The 18203-nt window shown below is 39.9% G+C and overlaps 1 protein-coding gene across 2 annotated transcripts in view; it reads left to right on the top strand.

Annotated features, from left to right (window-relative positions):
* LRCH1 (leucine rich repeats and calponin homology domain containing 1) overlaps nt 1-18203 on the top strand; it is a 205313-nt gene that overhangs the window by 161328 nt on the left and 25782 nt on the right. For both annotated transcript variants that reach the window (XM_047079856.1, XM_047079863.1), the window contains exons 12-17: nt 621-710; nt 805-841; nt 4557-4610; nt 5336-5408; nt 16700-16809; nt 17870-18007. In XM_047079856.1, the coding sequence (XP_046935812.1) occupies nt 621-710; nt 805-841; nt 4557-4610; nt 5336-5408; nt 16700-16809; nt 17870-18007 (502 nt within the window). The remainder of the gene's footprint in view (nt 1-620; nt 711-804; nt 842-4556; nt 4611-5335; nt 5409-16699; nt 16810-17869; nt 18008-18203) is intronic.

Genomic DNA, 18203 nt, shown 5'->3' with positions numbered 1-18203 from the left:
AATGGGGGAGGGGCAGAGAGAGAGGGAGACACAGAATCGGAAACAGGCTCCAGGCTCTGAGCCATCAGCCCAGAGCCTGACGCGGGGCTCGAACTCACGGACCGCGAGATCGTGACCTGGCTGAAGTCGGACGCTTAACCGACTGCGCCACCCAGGCGCCCCGAATTCTAATTTTTTAAAATGAGAGTACTAGTATATATCAGAGATATCTTCCTATTAAAACAAAATGCCCTTCATACATGTAACATAATATAGTACTCTTAGCAATTTTATTTACCTCTATAAATTAATCAAGTTCTAGAATAGAATTTTGTGCTACCTATGAATATTATGACTTTGGCAGAAATTGCTATTATATTGCAAATAAGTTGTATTTCAGTACCAATAGCAGATAGAAAATGATGTTCAAATTATATAAAATTTTGCACATGGTGGGAAAATACCATGTAGCTTGAAATTTCTACCATAAACCTTTGATTACTTAATCTAACGATAAACATAACTTTTTAATATACTAAAATTATAAACTAAATATGACCCAAAGCATTGGATTTATTAAAATCATAGAACCTACGAAAAGTTTAACTAACATGCTAACATCTTTTTTTCCTACTCTTTAGATTAAGCACAGATGTTTCAGAGAGAAATGTTGTAAACTTTTATCCTGTGGAATCAGCAGAAGCCTTAGACTTACAAGATTCTGCACTAAAGTATGTTGACCTTTTTGTAACTAAATGTATTTTCTCTTTCTACATTGAAGTATGTATGCTTTAAATTCCACTTTATATCCTTTTTTTCCTACAGTGGTCAAATACAGCTGGAGACCTCTCCCGTTTGTGAGGTAAGGCTGCTCTTGGATTAACCAGAGCTCCGTGCAGTCCTCCACCATGGAATGGTGGCTCCCGTATTCTACAAAGATTTATCATTGGGATAGAACAGTCTTTGAACCAATATTTGATTTTATGAATGGTCTGTTTTTCTGATTTTGTATACTTCTGCCTTATTTAGTTTTCCTGTGTATTATACTTCCATCTTCCATTAAAGGTGAGGGTCGGCTATTTCCATTAAAATCTCGAAATTTCTTGGGTCAGATGGTCTTGCTGAGCCAGGCAGTAGCAACTGAGATCCCTAAGGAACCCCGAGACATCAGAAAGTGTAGGCCCATTCATTGCAATTTTAGAGCCAAGAAGGAAGCCTCGGAGGTGGCCAGGAGAAAATAAACTACAAAAGACTTGAAAGGCAAGGGCAAATGATTTGAGAAGTCCCTAGGAGGATTAGAAGACCTTAGCAGGGAGACCTGGGGGAGTTATTTGGGGGCAGAGTAAGGGCAGAGTTACGCTGGGTGAAATGTGGTTGGCTGCCGAAAGCAGTTTTGACTAGATGAGCCTAAATGGTCCCAGAGAAGCAGTTATATAAGTAGGTTTGAGCTGGTGACTTGGGAGTGAAACCTGGGTGGCACTCTAATTCATCTCTCCTTAATGAGTGGGTTTAGGATGGCTAATTCCGGTATACACACCAGTTTATGTCCCCTGAAGTGTCTGAGCATGGGGAGTGTAGTGAAGCAGTTTCACACTCTTTACTAGCGAAGTCTGTGTTGAGGAAGAGGAGAGAGAACTACTGTGATTTCATTGTTGAGAGCCGTGCCTTAGAATTGTGTTGAGTTGTAATCCTACCTCAAAGACTTGCTAACTGGGCAACTGTGGGCTATCTCTCCAAACTTCACCTTCATTTTCTCTAAATTGGGACCGGTCTCACAAGCCGGGGCACCTAGGTGGCAGCTATTACTCTGACTCTGCCACTCTATTGTTGTTATCGGTGTGGTCCTTAGAATTACTGCACCGTGTCTTTCCCGGTAGAGGCATCATTGGATTACCCAGTTCTGGAACATCAGGAAGCATCTTATGTGAAGGCTGCCCCAGCACCATTCCAACGGGCTCTCTCCTTGGAGACACAGTACTTGTGATCCTGTGCAGGCCCACTTTTCTATTATTGAGTGATTGATGATAGTTGATCCGCTTTTCTTCAACAGCTTCCTCTTTGGAAATAATTTGAAACTTACAAAAATGTGGGGGAAAATTGTAAGATTCTATTAAAAGTTACCAAAATGGCATCCTTTTACCTGGAGTTACCTATTATCAACGTTTTACCTCATTTGCTCTATTGTTTCTTGTCTTTGTTTCTCCACACACAGTTCTTTTTCTGAAACATGTGAGAGTTTCATACATCATAGTCCTTTTTTCCTAAACATTTCAGTGTACGTTTTCTGAGAAGAGAGATTTTATTTTACCTAACTACGTTTGGTTATCACGTTCATAAATTTACATTGATAAAATGTTTTCATCTAATCTACCATTCATGTTCCAAACTTTTCAGTTGATCTAATGATGTTCTTCATTTTTTTCCGTTCTAGTGTAGGACCCAGTCTAGTGGCAGGTGTTGTATTTAGTCATGAGGTATCTACAGTTTCCTTTATTTTGGAACGTTTCTGTAACTTTTCCTTGGTTTTTATGGCCTTGAAATTTTGAAGACTATAGCTCTCTTCTCAACGGTGTATGCCCCTTATTTTGTGGGACAGAAGTTCCTCCTACTTCCCACGTTTAGATTGAGATTCTATGTATTTCATTGGGATACTGCACGGGTGATTTGTGTCCTTCTCAGGATATCCCCTATGTCTGTGTGGCCCTCAGAGATGATGTTAATTTGATTACCCAATTGTTGCTTAACAATCATGTAATTACTATCCTGTTTTTCTGCTACAACCAGTAAGCATTCAGTGAACAGTTACTTTAGGACCCTGGGTGCGTGATTTCAGGAATACCAGTGAGACACAAATCCTCTAGAACAAAGATCTCTCTACTCCACCTCTGATTTATAGTGTTTTGTGTTCATATATATTTTTTTTTCCTTTTTGGTTGAATGAGGACTCCTATTTGACATAGGAAGTTCTTACTTATTGTCTCCCTTCTCTAGGGCAGTCATCTGTCCACGACAGGCACGTGTCAATGATTTTAAAAAGGAGGGATAGGATAGCTGGCTCTAGAAGTCCCAGGGAGGAGGAAGAGGAAGTAACGGATTAGCAATGCCAGTGCCAGTGATGATACAGAACTTAAATGTGATCCTCATCAATGATGTGGTTGTTTTTACATTCTCTCCTCCATCTCATTCAGGAGGAAAGTAATATCTGTAGCGTAATCTTGACTCAGCCAGTGTTTGTTGACTACTTGTGCTGGATTTCGTCTTGTTTTTGGTGTCAAGGACTGGGGTATTAAGGATACGAACTTGTCCTTCCTTTTAAGGTGTTTTAAAAATTATGAAGGGAAGAAGACTTAGATTTTGAAAAACTTGAGAGGAGGATATGACATGGTCTGTAATCCTGAGTGTTTTAGGTGCTCTGGGAGACCGGGGAAGAGATAGGAAGTTAAGGAGAGGGAAGTAAACCTGGGTTTGGGGGGTAGTTTGGACTTGGGTCGGCCCCAGGAGGCTGTGCTGAGCAAGGAAGCAGGCAGCCGTGGCAGAATCAGGACCAGGTGTGAACTGAGGAATGGATGAGTGGGTGGTGCCCAGTTCGACAGGTGAGGCCGCAGTTATGAAGTGGTTTATACATCACATTGTCTGACTTTACATATACTTTAGATGACTGTCCATATCAAGTTTAGGTAGCACTGGCCTCCATTCAGGAAGAATTGCAAATGATAGTCTCATTCATAGATAGTAACAAATTGGGGAAGGTATTGGGGGCACAACAGGAAAAAAATCAGAGGAAGGAATTGCTTATAGAGGGATCAGCCTTGCAGATACTTGTTAGTACTAACAAAGCTGCTTAACTGGGTAGGGAAATTAATGACATTTTATTCTAAATATATGTTTTTCCTTTGGATTTGTCAAAGTTCAGAATATTTTTTAAATAGCACTCCTCAGTAGGAACAGACATCTTAAATTTATACTGATTTGTCGTAGTATAAATGAAGATGCTTATATTAGTTATCCCCAGATTTTTATTAGGGTAATCTGTGGGGTTCTTGATCACCATATGCAGAAGGCAGATCTGAGTAACATAAGCTAGAGTTTCCTCCTTGGTTGCCAAAGCAAACTGGCTTTGAATGGACAATGTAAGATAGTGGCAGGTAATTTGGAGTCCAGGCATGTACGTTTATTAAAAGCTCCCAGTGGGGTTCTGTGTATTTGGGAAGTGCTGCCTTGGACCATTTCTAAAAACCTCTCATTCAAATGGGGGTGGGAGCCCGCAAGTGGCTTAGTAACCTAGCAAGGCAGGTACTTTGGGCTGAACTCTTTGCTCTGGAAATTCCTTTTCTTAGTTCGTGTGATACTTTAGATGTATTTTGTGTGTGTGTGTGTGTGTGCGCGAATGTAATAGCTGCATGTTTTTAGCAAATGTAAGTATGAACTACTTAGCTACTTAACACACTGAATAATTAATTCCGTGTATGTTCCTTGTGTGCCTGTGTACCAGGGATATGATGGAAGTCAGAAGGATGCAGTTCTTGCCTCAATAATTTTATGGTCTAATAAATATACCATGCATTTTTTTCCTTAAGGTGCAAAATGACCTAACATTACAGAGTAATGGGAGCGAGTATTCTCCAAATGAGGTGAGTTTCCTGAAGATTCACATAAGCTGAGGTATTTCGTGCAGCCTGAATTGGAATATCTTTGACAGAAATACATAATCTGAGACTGTCATGATTCACGACCCAATTGTATTGCAGATTCTCTGGGGGAGTCTCTTTCATTAGCTATCCTAGTCTTAGCTGGCCCTATCCATAATTAAGGATTAATTTCATAAGATATATTTTGAAAAGCAAATATGGCAACATCTTTGTAGAAGACAAAGTGATGGCTCAAACACAATATTTAGAATGTCCTGGTATCCATAAATGATTCAGTGTGTGCCTTCCCTGTAGATGAGACATCTGTTCAGTGTTATCTGTTTTCTTATTTCACTGTGTTAGGACATCATTCCTCAGATGCCCCCTCTGTGAGGTGGATGTGAGTGTGTTCCTGTGTATGTATACACATGCACGCATCTATTCTGCAGCAGAAAGGGATTGCCAGTTTCACATGATTGTAGAATATTTTTTTATTGAGCAGATAACAATTAGCTCTCCCTCCCCAAACAACATTCTGTTGATGATGACGCTTAAAGCATTTGCAGTGCGAAGATGCATCCAATATCAAATTTTTTGGTCCGGGCTTCATCACAAAGCAGCAAATCCAAAAGGTAGCGGTCTTACTATAATCCTTGAACGTAGAGAAGCACGCATAGTTCTGCTTTCGGGTGTTGTTTTTAAACCGTCTTTTCTTTCTGATCCTGCAGATTAGAGCCAACTCCCCTGCCATCTCTCCTACCGCCAACAGCACGGGGCCGTTTGGCCTGAAGCCTCGATCAGGTAAATGAAAACATCAGCATCTTTGTACTCGTAAATACTCAGTGGCTTCTCCTGAGTCTTTTATTAAATGTCGATGTTCTAGCGTGAGCAGCTGTGAAGGAGCTCGGGCGAACGCGAGTCCGGGGCAGGGGGGCGGGGGCAGACTTTGGAGCCTTGTTTTCAGTGAGTCACCTGTTAAGTCCATGCTCTCAGTAGCAGATACCTTCCCTCCTTTTCAGTCAGAGCGAAGAGAAAAGGTGATGGGGCGTGTGAGTGGGGCAAAAATTTTCCAATGAGTCTTTTATCCAGGGAAGTGAAAATAGCCAGCCCTTTGCCCCAGCGGTTCCTGGTACCCTGCTGAGCTAAATTTAGAGCAGCCTCTGGGAGAGTGACTCCTCTAAGACATCGCTTGTTTGCTTTCTAGCCCGGGTAGGGTTATGTATTTTCTCCTGTAACGGTGATCATTTCGAGGCTCACATGAGCGGTCAGGAGTCATTTCTTTAAAAGAGCCTTTCTGCTTGTATTACCTACTTTCTTTTAATTTAGTGTTAGTATGTTCACAGGTGTAAATTCTAGCAACGTGCAGAGTAACTATTGATTTTAAAAAGAAGGGATACGCATAGAAAAAATTGGTTCTTTTGATTTCTTCGCTCAAGTTCTGGCACTGTCTACCTGGTTGTAGGTCCTTTTTTGTTTTAACATGTTTAGTTCTTGGTTTACACTCCCCACTATAATGCTTTTAAGGGAGTGTTAAGAAAGGACTCAGACACATGTAAGCAAAAAGCTAGTAAAGAATGTAGATGTTCTTTGTTTTTTCAAGAAAGCATTTTGGCAACAGTAGAAGTTATACATGTTCATATTTTGTAAAAGGGTACCATAAAAATATAATTCTTTATGAAGGATTTTTTTTTTTTTTTGTATTTAGAGCAAGTTGACTGATGGGTAACATGTAGCCAGGTATTAATAGTTTCCTAGCATTTTGGATGGGCGCTAAGGAAAAGCTATTTGAGAAACTGCCTGGACATGGGAAGGATTAGCAGGTGTTTTATGGAAAGCCAAATTGTGTGTGAAATAAGGTTCAAATGACTGGCTTCCTCATGTATGGAATGAGCAGAGCATATGCAGCCAGATCTGGGCTGGGCCTCCGTTTCCCTGGGGTCTCAGGTGTGTGCTCGGATCAGGTGGGCATATCTCATCCGTGCCTTCAGTGCTGGCCTGCCGGGAGAGGACCTCAGATTGGGCTACAGACTTGCTCCTAATCCTTACATGCAGTTTTACATAATTTCAAAATAGTTCATAATGGAACAAACAAAAGTTGAGTGGATCTCCAAAGAACAGTATTCTTTTGAGTGTGCATCTTTACAATTTGGTGTAAAATTGTCCCAGTGATTCCTTTTTCTTCCTTGTGTGGAGTCCAAACTCAGCTTATCAGCATTGTGCTTGTACTCTTCAACCATTTCAGATTCTTTGTACTGGGGAAATAGAAACGGGGTATTTATTTTGAATAGCAGAAAACAGAGATAATTTCCTCTCTAGGCTTCCAAACTTTCTAAAATGCTGACTAACCACTGTGGAAATTGTTCTAGCCGTTGAAAGCTTTGTGGAGTTTGGTTGCTATAAATAATGCTGATTTATCTTCAGGAATATCAAGTGGCATGTAGGAACTTTATAAAACTAGCATTATGTATTGGGGAATTTTAAATTTTGTTTAGTGATTTAAAAATATTACAGTATTTTTCCCATTTTCTAGAAAATAATATATATAGTGATCTTACTTGAAGATTATATGATTTAAAAAGATAGAAATTCTTTTTGACCGAGTAGCTTTGAAACTTTAAAAAGCCAATTTTTATTTTAAAATTAAGTATATGGATTTATGTGGTTTCTGTGTTATAAATAAAAACAGACTGCTCGAATCAGCAAGTTTGGATAAGAACTTAGACTCTTAAATAGGCTGCTAGTTTTCTTCAAAAGAAAATTTTTTCCTCAATTGTGTTTTCCTTCAAGGAAAGACAACTACATATACTCAAAGATTCGTTCCTAGAAGCGTGTCCATTTATTGTACTGGCCCTGCCTTAGCATTGAAAAAAAATGGTACAGATACTTCCTCAACGTGTAAAATTACTAGATGGATATTTAGTACAAAAAAGATGTCATTTCATAAATGACAAACTCAGAAGTGCTTGAAATTGAGACTCTACTAGCGTCAAAATTGTTTTCCTCCCGATCAGTATCAAAGACAATGTTGAGAAGTGTGTGTGTCAAGGGTTGAGGAAAGATTTGGCCAGCTACAGCCATCAGTAAAGCGTGCCAATAGACTTTAAAGAGAAATTTTACATTGCCATGGGGGAAAAATTGACAAATGGTAAACCCAGATTCTATAATAGTCTCATTTCTAAATAATGGATATATTTATATATATTATTAAGCTGTGTCTATGTAACCAAATTTTTTGTGCGAATGGTATTTGCTACAATTGTTAGTTACTTAGAAGGTTTTTGAAAAAGGTATCTGGTAGGTCTTCTGCTTTTTATCTGCATTATCTATGGGTGCTCTTCCTTTCTGCTGACGTGATTCATTGGTACTCTGAGTCTGTGGGCTTGCAGAACTGTTAAGATTAACGATATTAACTGCATGCAAAGTATATGATTGATAAGTACTAACACTCGGTTTTTATCATTCTTTTTATTTCATGCGCCATCTTTCATTCTTCTCCTGTATTGTACATTTGAATTTAAATCCCATGATATGAAATTCGCTTCATTTCCATACAAACCTTATGCCATTTGTGAAATGCTGCTGTCCCTTTGGTTTTTCCTGGTCCTTGTCCAACTGTACGCGGACCGGCTCTCTCGCTCTCCTGCAAGACCCAGCCCTCACTCTTCCTCCTATCTCCTTCAACAAACTTACACAGGCACAAACATGGGACAGCTCTAGCTACAGTGTTCCATCTGAAGGAGACAGTGACAATGGTAGGTGGCCTTGTACCTGTTCTTCAACGTGCTCATTAATAAGCCAATGAATATACTAAACGTTCGTTTCTGTACAGCTGAAGATAGAGTATATTCACCTGCATGCCCGATATAAGAAATAATGAGTAAAGCTGGAAAGTGAAGTCCAGAGCAGTGCATGTGGATTGCTGTCTAGCAGTTTGTTCAACTACGTTTAATGACCTTGAATATTCTGAATTTCGGGAGGACTTTACAATAATTTCTTTCTCTACCTTTTCTGCTTGGGTTTTTTGGTGTGTTTGCTTGTTTACCAAAATTTGGGAGTGTCTCTGCTTCCTCCTGCATCTCAACAAAGTGTGTTTAGAGTTTGATCTTTTATTATCTATACTCACCATGTGAGATTTTTAAGGTAATTAATACCATGGCTGATCCCGGAGTGGTGCACTGAAAAGAATCTTAACATTGAGAAATTTCTAAAAATAAAGAGAAAGCACTTGCCTTCTCCCTTTAAAAAAAAATTTTTTTTGGTATTTGCACATTTTGACTTTGGACACCTTCTACCTTTGTGAGGGTAAGCTCACACCTATATAATCGTCAGTTGGCCTGAAAATCAAATGTGCCGGTAAAAAATTAAAGACGGCTAGTTGGGAGTATTATGAATGTCTTTTAATTTAATGCCATTACGTATCTTAAATAGCCTAAAAGATGAAAACAAAATGTAGTTATTTTGATCTACATGTCACATATATCAGAATCTCCATTTGATCTAATGTTAGTTAAGAATTTAAACATTTTACTGTATGATACAAAGTGATAAAAGTAATGTTAAATGAAATAGTATGATTTATAAGGAAGAGAAGTGCGATGTGAGGTATAACCAAAATGCAAACACAATAGGAAAATAAATTTTCTGATAGTAGTTATTTTTTAATTGGAGCATGTTATATAGAAAATATATATTTAAAACATTTGCTGTGATTTCTGGTTAAAATTCAATAAAAAAGCCTTTTCCAATTCCCTTGTGTAGAAGGGTAAATGTATATTTTGGCAGGTTAATTGTAAAAGGAGTTCTATTGTTTCATAGATTTCTAAATTTTTTAACTGAAAATAAGTAGGCTTAAACAACAACGAGGCACAAGTCCCTCCGTATACCATCCCATTTTAAATTCTGGAAGTTGAAGAGGGCTCAATGGAAACTTTTTTGATAAACCGTTTCTATACCTAAAAATAAAAAAGAGAGGGACAGGCATTTTTGTTTTTCAGAAAGCACAGCTATTTATGGATCTGCTGTTGTTTAAAAGGAAGCAAAGCCTAAAATGAAAGATTTATGTGTGATTTGGTATTTCCTTCGGAGTGATATCTGAAACCAAAGACTTTTTTTTTTCTTTTTTTTAAGCTGGAAAAGATGTAGTCACGTTATGTAGCGGTAGAATCTGTGTAGACGAGCCAACTAAAACCAGGGGCGCCTGGGTGGCGCAGTCGGTTAAGCGTCCGACTTCAGCCAGGTCACGATCTCGCGGTCCGTGAGTTCGAGCCCCACGTCGGGCTCTGGGCTGACGGCTCAGAGCCTGGAGCCTGTTTCCGATTCTGTGTCTCCCTCTCTCTCTGCCCCTCCCCCATTCATGCTCTGTCTCTCTCTGTCGCAAAGATAAATAAACGTTGAAAAAAATAAATAAATAAATAAAACCAGAAGGTGAGGGCACGTTGGTACTTAGCGGTGGAGGTGAGGCCACAGCAGGGCCCTAATGATGCCCCATTTCTCTACTCATTCTGTAGCAATTTATTGAGGACTCTTTGTGCCAGACGGCCGCCTTCTTATTAAAAATCCTAAAATTTTCATAGAAATGAATAATTATAGAAATCTCTCTGAAGATAAAATAACCTTGCACTACATGCTTGGTTTTTTTTTGTTTTTTTGTTTTTTTTTTTGTAAGAGTGCAGATTCCAGGGATTCATGTGTAACGATGAAGCCATACCACAACCATAATAAAGGAATTGCTTTCAATATTCATGTGGTTCCATCTGTCACATCAGATAATTGGTGGTTGTCATTTGTCCCTATTTGCAGTTTGTCTATAATATGCCATGGCCGACAGCTAATTTTCTATGCAGAAATATTTGCGCGGGTTCCTAGATCAGACTTTTCACATGCTTCTTCATTCTCTTTGTGCTATGCTTGGCCTTGTGATCTGGATGGATTTTCCAAAGCACTTTTTAAGTTGATGAAGATGCACTATATGTATTCACAAGCACACAAGCTAATCTTGCAAGAGAAATACAGCCTGCGATTTTAGGTGGTTCTTAGTCGTTCCTCTTAAGTAGGAGATCCCCTTTAGTGGCCACTCTTGGCATCTCAAAGCTGATGACCACATCAGTTTTGTTTCCTCCTATTCCTATTATCCATTATCTGTGTCCGTCTTGACTTTTGTAAATAAATGGTATCTTCTTACCAGCCCAACCCAGAGTAATGTAGCTTGTCTGTCATTTATATTTTTTCGTCATTATTTTTGGTAAGTTGGCATTTTTAGACCTTGTTCACTGTCTGGCTTTATATTGAAATCCCCCTTTATTTAAATTCTTTTCAATATGTCCCTCCAGACATGTCTCATTTTCAATTCCCCATTTTTTCTAAAGCTCTTTCTTCCAAGGAATGAAACATGGCAAACGGGTTAGCAGGTCCTTGGAGGTTTGAATTGCCATGGCCCCCAGGGTCCGGCCTCTTGAGACGGATGGGGAGTAGGTGTGTAGGTCTGCCCGCTCCTGGTGTTGGATGGGGCAGCTTCACTTCAACTGGTTCTTAACGTAGAAACTTCTACTCTTTCTTTGGCTCTTGCGCCCTATTATTATTACTCTGCCTCTTTCCTGCCTAACTGCCTTCACTTTGAAGTGAAAACTGTTCCTGTATTCTTTTGAAACATTGTCCCTTTTTTATTTGCAATTAGTTCGTGGGTGCTAATTTATACTTACTTAAAACTGGCCTTTGAGGCGCCTGGGTGGCTTAGTCGGTTCAGCGTCCGACTTCGGCTCAGGTCATGATCTCACAGTCTGTGAGTTCGAGCCCCGCGTCGGGCTCTGTGCTGACAGCTCAGAGCCTGGAGCCTGTTTCAGATTCTGTGTCTCCCTCTGTCTCTGCCCCTCCCCCATTCATGCTCTGTCTCTCTGTCTCAAAAATAAATAAACGTTAAAAAAAAATTTTTAATTGGCCTTTGCATTATCACTGGAGCGTGAACGAATGGACCTATTCATCTGGGGTCAATTTACAGACATTTTCTGAGTTTTTGCAATAATCTTGCACCTCTAGGTATTCTTTTCCCCAGACAAAAATGAGGAAATAGGCCATGAGAGATGTTTCAGCAATTCTTAGCCCTGGCTTCATTAGAATCATCTGAGTAATTTTTTTTTCATGTTTTATTTGTTTTTGAGAGAGAGCATGAGCAGGGAAGGGGCAGAGAGAGAGAGAGAAGTAGGGGGGGCGGGGGCAGAGGATCCAAGGCGGACCCTGTGCTGACAGCTGCAAGCCTGATGTGAGGCTCGAACTCATCAACCATGAGACGTGACCTGAGTGGAAGCCAGAATCTCAACCAACTGAGCACCCAGTGCCCCGAGCCATCTGAATATTTTTAAGACTACAGGTGCCTATCCCCCACACTCAGAGGTGCTGATTTACTTGGTGCCATATGGAGTCTGCACATTGATTACTTTTTTACTGATTTTGATATTATGTAAGCAGGTAAAAGTCACTAGCTTAAAATAAATTCCCCAAAATATGAGCATTTTGAGGGCAGAGAATATATCTAATTCATTTGGGGGCACCAGAAGGGAATAAATAAATGCATTAATCAGATTTTTAATCAGATCATTAATACCATGGATCTTTTTTTTTTTTTAATTTTTTTTCAACGTTTATTTATTTTTGGGACAGAGAGAGACAGAGCATGAATGGGCGAGGGGCAGAGAGAGAGGGAGACACAGAATCTGAAACAGGCTCCAGGCTCCGAGCCATCAGCCCAGAGCCCGACGCGGGGCTCGAACTCACGGACCGCAAGATCGTGACCTGGCTGAAGTCGGATGCTTAACCGACTGCGCCACCCAGGTGCCCCAATACCATGGATCTTAAACCTCATGGTATTTTTTTCAAAGCCACTATATTTTGCTGCCCTTGAACTTGTGTATTTAATATCACACACAGTCTAGCTTTTAACTTACAAGGAGAAACCAAGAGCTACATTTCAAAACCTCATGCATCCACAGAGAAGAAATCTCCTGTCATTGCTAAATTTAGGTAATAAAGGTTAATAATATAGACTGGTAATTTCTATACCAAGGGTGCATTTCATGTAATAATTACGTAGGCATTTCAGGCAATTTTTAGAGCACTGGGTTTTCTTGGTTTAAAAAAACAGATATTCTTAACAACAACAAATAGAGAAATGTTTTTTTTTTTTCCTCTCAAACATTTGTAAATGTCTGTTGAATGTCTACTTTATGCTAGGCATGATGCTCATTATTATGGATAAACTCTGAAAAAGACAGACAATATATCTTTTATAGAACTTTTACTTCAGAGTCTAATGTGTTCAGACCTGGAAAACAAGTTTTGGTAGATTTTTCATGACAGGAAAAATTCAGATGACTGATTATCAGGGTAGGATAATCTCTGCAAAGATACTCCAAATAGACTGATCTTTGAAGGAGGGAATTTTTGAAACACTTGTTTCATTTTTTTCATCCATCAAACTGCTTTGTGGGGCAGAATGAGATACAAATTAGAAACAGACATAACCTCTCAGAGTCATAATGGAGAGGAACAGATCTGTACTGTAAAAGAGAAAGTGATGAGTGCCATGAGAGACACAGATAAAGAATTCTGTACGTGGATAGCTCAGTCCCAGGTCAGGGATGAGGATGAGGAGGAAAGGGAAGGAAGTGGTAGAGATAATGGAAAAATCAGGGGAATCTGACCTGTACCTGCAAAGATGAATTTGACGTTCTGCAAACATATTCATCACTCCTTGCAGGATCTTTCCTTAGAGATTTGTTTCTCTGGCTAAATAAATTACAAATATGAGCAAATAATCTTTTGCATTCTTTGAATGTTATTCATTAGATACATAGTAATTAAATAGTTAAGCACGACTGATTTTCTCCTGCATCTTAAACCACCTGTCTCTTCCTACGCACACTCATGCACACACACAGTCATACACACACACACACACACACACACACACACACAGTCATACACTCACTCTACTCTCTTGTCCCTCTTTTTTTTTCTTCTTCTTCTTCTTCTTCTTCTTCTTCTTCTTCTTCTTCTTCTTACTTACACTTAAGTAGGATGGCATTTGATTTGAAAAACAGGTGCTAACAGTGCAACTATTCTTAAGATTGTCTTAGAGCCTCAAGTTAAACTTCTCCCTCCCCTGAATTAAGTAAAAAAGTTCTTAAAATTTAGTGATGCTAAATTAAGGAAAAAACAGAGTAATTCTTCCATAGATCAGTTTCTCAAAGCTTTGGTCCAGTCTGGTAACTGCATGTATTATTTAATTATGACTTGAAAGGAAAGAAAAAAACTGTAGGTAATATTGTCAGAGCTATCATAACGGTCCCATTAAAATTACTGTGTCACAACAGACCCAGCAAAATAAGCAAGCATTTATGTGCTCTTTGGATTTATTATTAGCCTAAAGAGTTTAATTTTTCATGTGTTCCACAGTAATTAATCCATTTAGGAAAGAAGTAGTAATATAGCCATGGTTTCCAGTAATTTTAAGTACATTTGAAGTATTCACTTAAAAAAAAAAAACACACGGTTCAAATGTGTTTTAACACTTTGTGATTGCTTAACATTCATAGAGCAAATGCCCAAGCATGCGTTTTATATTTTTAAGATGTATGGGAATTTAAGATGAAAAATGAGGCCAGAACATTAAAACCCAGACACCATTGCATTATCTTATCTCACAGAGGGTTCTAACAAGGCGTAGATACTTGAATTGTGTGCTGTTAAACAAAAGCTCATGGTTAATTTAACTTCCTGATAGTTTCATATTCAAAAAGAAATCTGCCAATGAAAACATATTGAAAATATTAAGCACGCTGTATTAGATAAGATTGCCCCTAGAAAAAAGGCAAAGGAAAATAAAACCTCCAAAGAAAACATTAGATTTGTTTAAACGAGGTTGGGGCGCCCCTTGCTGGCTAGTGTATATATTGCTCAATTGTGTTCACATTCCTGGACTTTTTTGGTAAGTTTGGTTGACTTCTGTTCTTTGGGGGTGTGGATTATTTCTTAAACTTTACACATAAATATATATCTCTTCTGGTTGTCATATTAAATGGGTAGATGTTTTTTGTTGGTCTTGATAGGATGCAAAGGCAAATTTAATGCGTTTCCAATTTCTTCCATGCTTCCTTCTCATTTCTCTGTGCTCTGCGAACTTCTCATCTCTCTCCCTGCTGGCTTACTCTACCCTGCTTCCTTGGCTGGACTTGACTTTATTTTTGAAACAATTGGTCTCCCTTCTTGTGGGTTTGGTTTTTGTGGGTCTTGGTGACAGCCCTTTGGGGACACGTCTTTCTCTCTTTTTGCCCGTGATTTCCCTGGGTGTCCCAGGCCGATTTCCCTGGATGTCCCAGGCCGAATCTTTGTGAGGTTCTGGAAAGTGCTGTGTCTATTAGACCACCTTCTTTCTCCCATCTACTGTCAATCAAAGGCTTATTAAGGTGTGTCAACTTTCTAATCTTCCGTAGAGCATCAGAATGCTAATTAAAATATCCTATAACTGATTTAGAAAGAAAATACTGAGATGTGAGAAGCATAATGCAAGCCATTCTTTAAGGTGATTTGGTACAAAGGTACCCATTGAGAGTAAAATAACATAGTTGGGTGAGCATGTGATCACTGACTTTAGGGAGTGGAGTCCACATTTAACTTTTATTTTATTTTTTTATTTTTTTAATGTTTATTTTTATTTTTAAAATTTTTTTAAATGTTTATTTATTTTTTGACAGAGAGAGAGAGAGAGATAGAGCATGAGCAGGGGAGGGGCAGAGAGAGAGGGAGACACAGAATCTGAAACGGGCTCCAGGCTCTGAGCTGTCAGCACAGAGCCCGACGCGGGCCTCAATCCCATGAACTGTGAGATCGTGACCTGAGCCGAAATCAAGAGTCAACCCACTGAGTCACCTGGGTGCCCCTTAGTGGTTATAATTTTAAAGACATGAAGCCAAAAATAATCTCTTAAACGGCTTCTAATGTTGCCAACTTTTCTAAAAGGAGTCTATGGTCATCTCTAAAGAACTGACTTTTGGGGGGTGCCTGGGTGGCTCAGTCGGTTGAGCGCCCGACTTCGGCTCAGGTCACAATCTCGTAGTCCATGAGTTCGAGCCCCGCGTCGGGCTCTGTGCTGACAGCTCAGAGCCCAGAGCCTGTTTCGGATTCTGTGTCTCCCTCTCTCTCTGCCCCTCCCTTGCTCATGCTCTGTCTCTCTCTGTCTCAAAAATAAATAAAAAATTAAAAAAATAAAAAAAAAAAAAGAACTGACCTTTGGGATATGCTGTCAGAGTTTTCCCCCTCCACACTTAAAATATGTAATCCTATGTATTGTCACTTAGTTCTTAAGTCAGGCTTATAAAAAATTTTGGCTAACAGAAACATTAACCTGCCATGATTTTCAATGTGTAAAGCAAGTCTTGAGTCCTCTTATTTGAATAAAATTATTTGAATTTATGAAAGGATTGTGAAACCCCAGGTATAAATTAACACTTAGAATGAAAGCAATAGGAACAGAGGGAGGGGACATCTGTCAGGGATATGGCCTGGCATGGTTCCAAGGATGACCCAGACCCTTCCCTGGGTCCCTGAATCCTTCCCTGGATTCACTTTGTTGTCACCAAAAATACAGCTTCTGTTACTCTGCATAACTCACTACAATTGAAGATATAATCCTTGGGGGGCCTGGGTGGCTCAGTCGGGTAAGCGCCCGACTTCGATTCAGGTTATGATCTCACAGTTTGTGAGTTTGAGCCCCACGTCTGGCTGTGTGCTGACACCTCAGAGCCTGGAGCCTGCTTCGGATTCTGTGTCTCCCTCTCTCTCTCTGCTCGTCCCCTGCTCACACTCTATCTCTCAAAAATAAATGAACATTTAAAAAAAAAAAAAAGAAAAGAAAAGAAAATATAATCCCTTAGAATAGTCAAACCAAGCTTTCTGTGTGAAGTCTGAATTTGCTTCCATGAGTGGTTAGTGTGCTATTTGGGGGTAAACTCTTTGTTTAGCTTAACTATGCGTAGTCCTGTACGGCAGCCTGCGGTAGGCGCTCTTAATAAAGGTTTTTGTTTTTTTCCTCTCTGTTACAGTGTTTCTGAGACCTCAGAGAAATTTGGAATCTATAGACCCACAGTTTACAATTCGGAGGAAAATGGAACAGATGAGAGAAGAGAAGGAATTGGTGGAACATCTCCGCGAGGTACCCGAGAGATAGTATATAACCGAATAAGCGCCTTCAGGGTTGAGGCAGCATTCTGTATTTTCGAAAAATCGACTTTGAAGCACCGTAGAAAGGGACCTGTAGGACTCTAGCAAACAATCAGTATTCACGGCATGGGAGCTTTGAAGGAAGAGAGAGAGAGCAGGGCTGAAGAGGTCCTTGGGGTGGGAGTGAGGGGGTTTGGCTGTCAGAGGGCAACCGTGAGTGTCGTGTGTCCTAGCCATGTAAGTGTCAGGATCCTGGCTGTGATACTCTGCTGTACTTTTGCAAGTTGTTACCTTTGGGGGAAACTAGGTAAAAGGCACACGGAGTCTCTCTAATATTTCTTGTAATGGAGTATGGATTTATAATTTCTGAAGATAAAAAGTTCAGTTTTGTTAAAGGGATAAAAATGGGTTTCTCAGCTAAAACATAGTGTGAGAGGGGCGCCTGGGTGGCTCAGTCGGTTAAGCGTCTGACTTCAGCTCAGGTCATGATCTCGCGGTTCGTGGGTTCGAGCCCTGAGTCGGGCTCTGGGCTGACAGCTCGGAGCCTGGAGCCTGTTTCAGATTCTGTGTCTCCCTCTCTCTCTCTCGGACCCTCCCCCATTCATGCTCTGTCTCTCTCTCTGTCTCAAAAATAAATAAACGTTAAAAAAAAAATTAAAAAAAAAACATAATGTGAGAGAAAAGCATCCCTCAATCCCTCATCTGCCCCTCGAAGGCCGTCAGAACCAGCTGGGCCTGGTTTCTGTTGGTCGCCTCATTCTGGTTTTCTATTTTCATAGCCAAGGCTCTGGCAACATTGAACTCAAGAAGTAATTCCATTATTCCTTTCACTCAACTTATTAAAACTTGTAGGTGTGGCTGAATTTGGCTTTCTACAGCGGAATTTTTACTGTAATATCTTTCGGAAAAAGTTCAAATAATTCCAGTGTTCTCCAAATCTTCCTTTTCTTCTTCCCCATAATGAAGTTAGGGTCTCAATTCATAAATACCCGTAGCTGTTTCTTACCGTCAGTTGCCTGGTAACAGCTGGCTTCCTTCTGATTCCTCCACAGAGCATCGAGATGAGACTCAAGGTCAGCCTGCATGAAGACCTGGGGGCCGCACTCATGGATGGCGTGGTCCTCTGTCACCTGGTCAATCACATCCGCCCGCGCTCCGTCGCAAGCATCCATGTCCCGTCACCAGCAGTTGTAAGTAACACCAGATAAAGGGAGACTAACTTTTACATAAGACACACACTTTGAGGGGACGGTGTTGCTCGTTAAAGATGAGTTGTGATTTAAACAGTGAGAAGTCTTTCCAGAAAGCTCTTCTGGTTGGTAGCTTCTCTTCTTTTTTTTTAATTTTTTTTATTTTTTTTAATGTTTATTTATTTTTGAGACAGAG

The sequence above is a fragment of the Lynx rufus genome, unplaced genomic scaffold, assembly GCF_022079265.1.
Source record: "Lynx rufus isolate CCGP_SWC_20201006 ecotype Redwood Valley unplaced genomic scaffold, mLynRuf1.p SCAF_1, whole genome shotgun sequence".
NCBI lineage: Eukaryota > Metazoa > Chordata > Mammalia > Carnivora > Felidae > Lynx > Lynx rufus.
The sequence above is the reverse complement of the archived record's forward strand: the minus strand, read 5'-3'. Positions and strand labels throughout refer to the sequence as shown.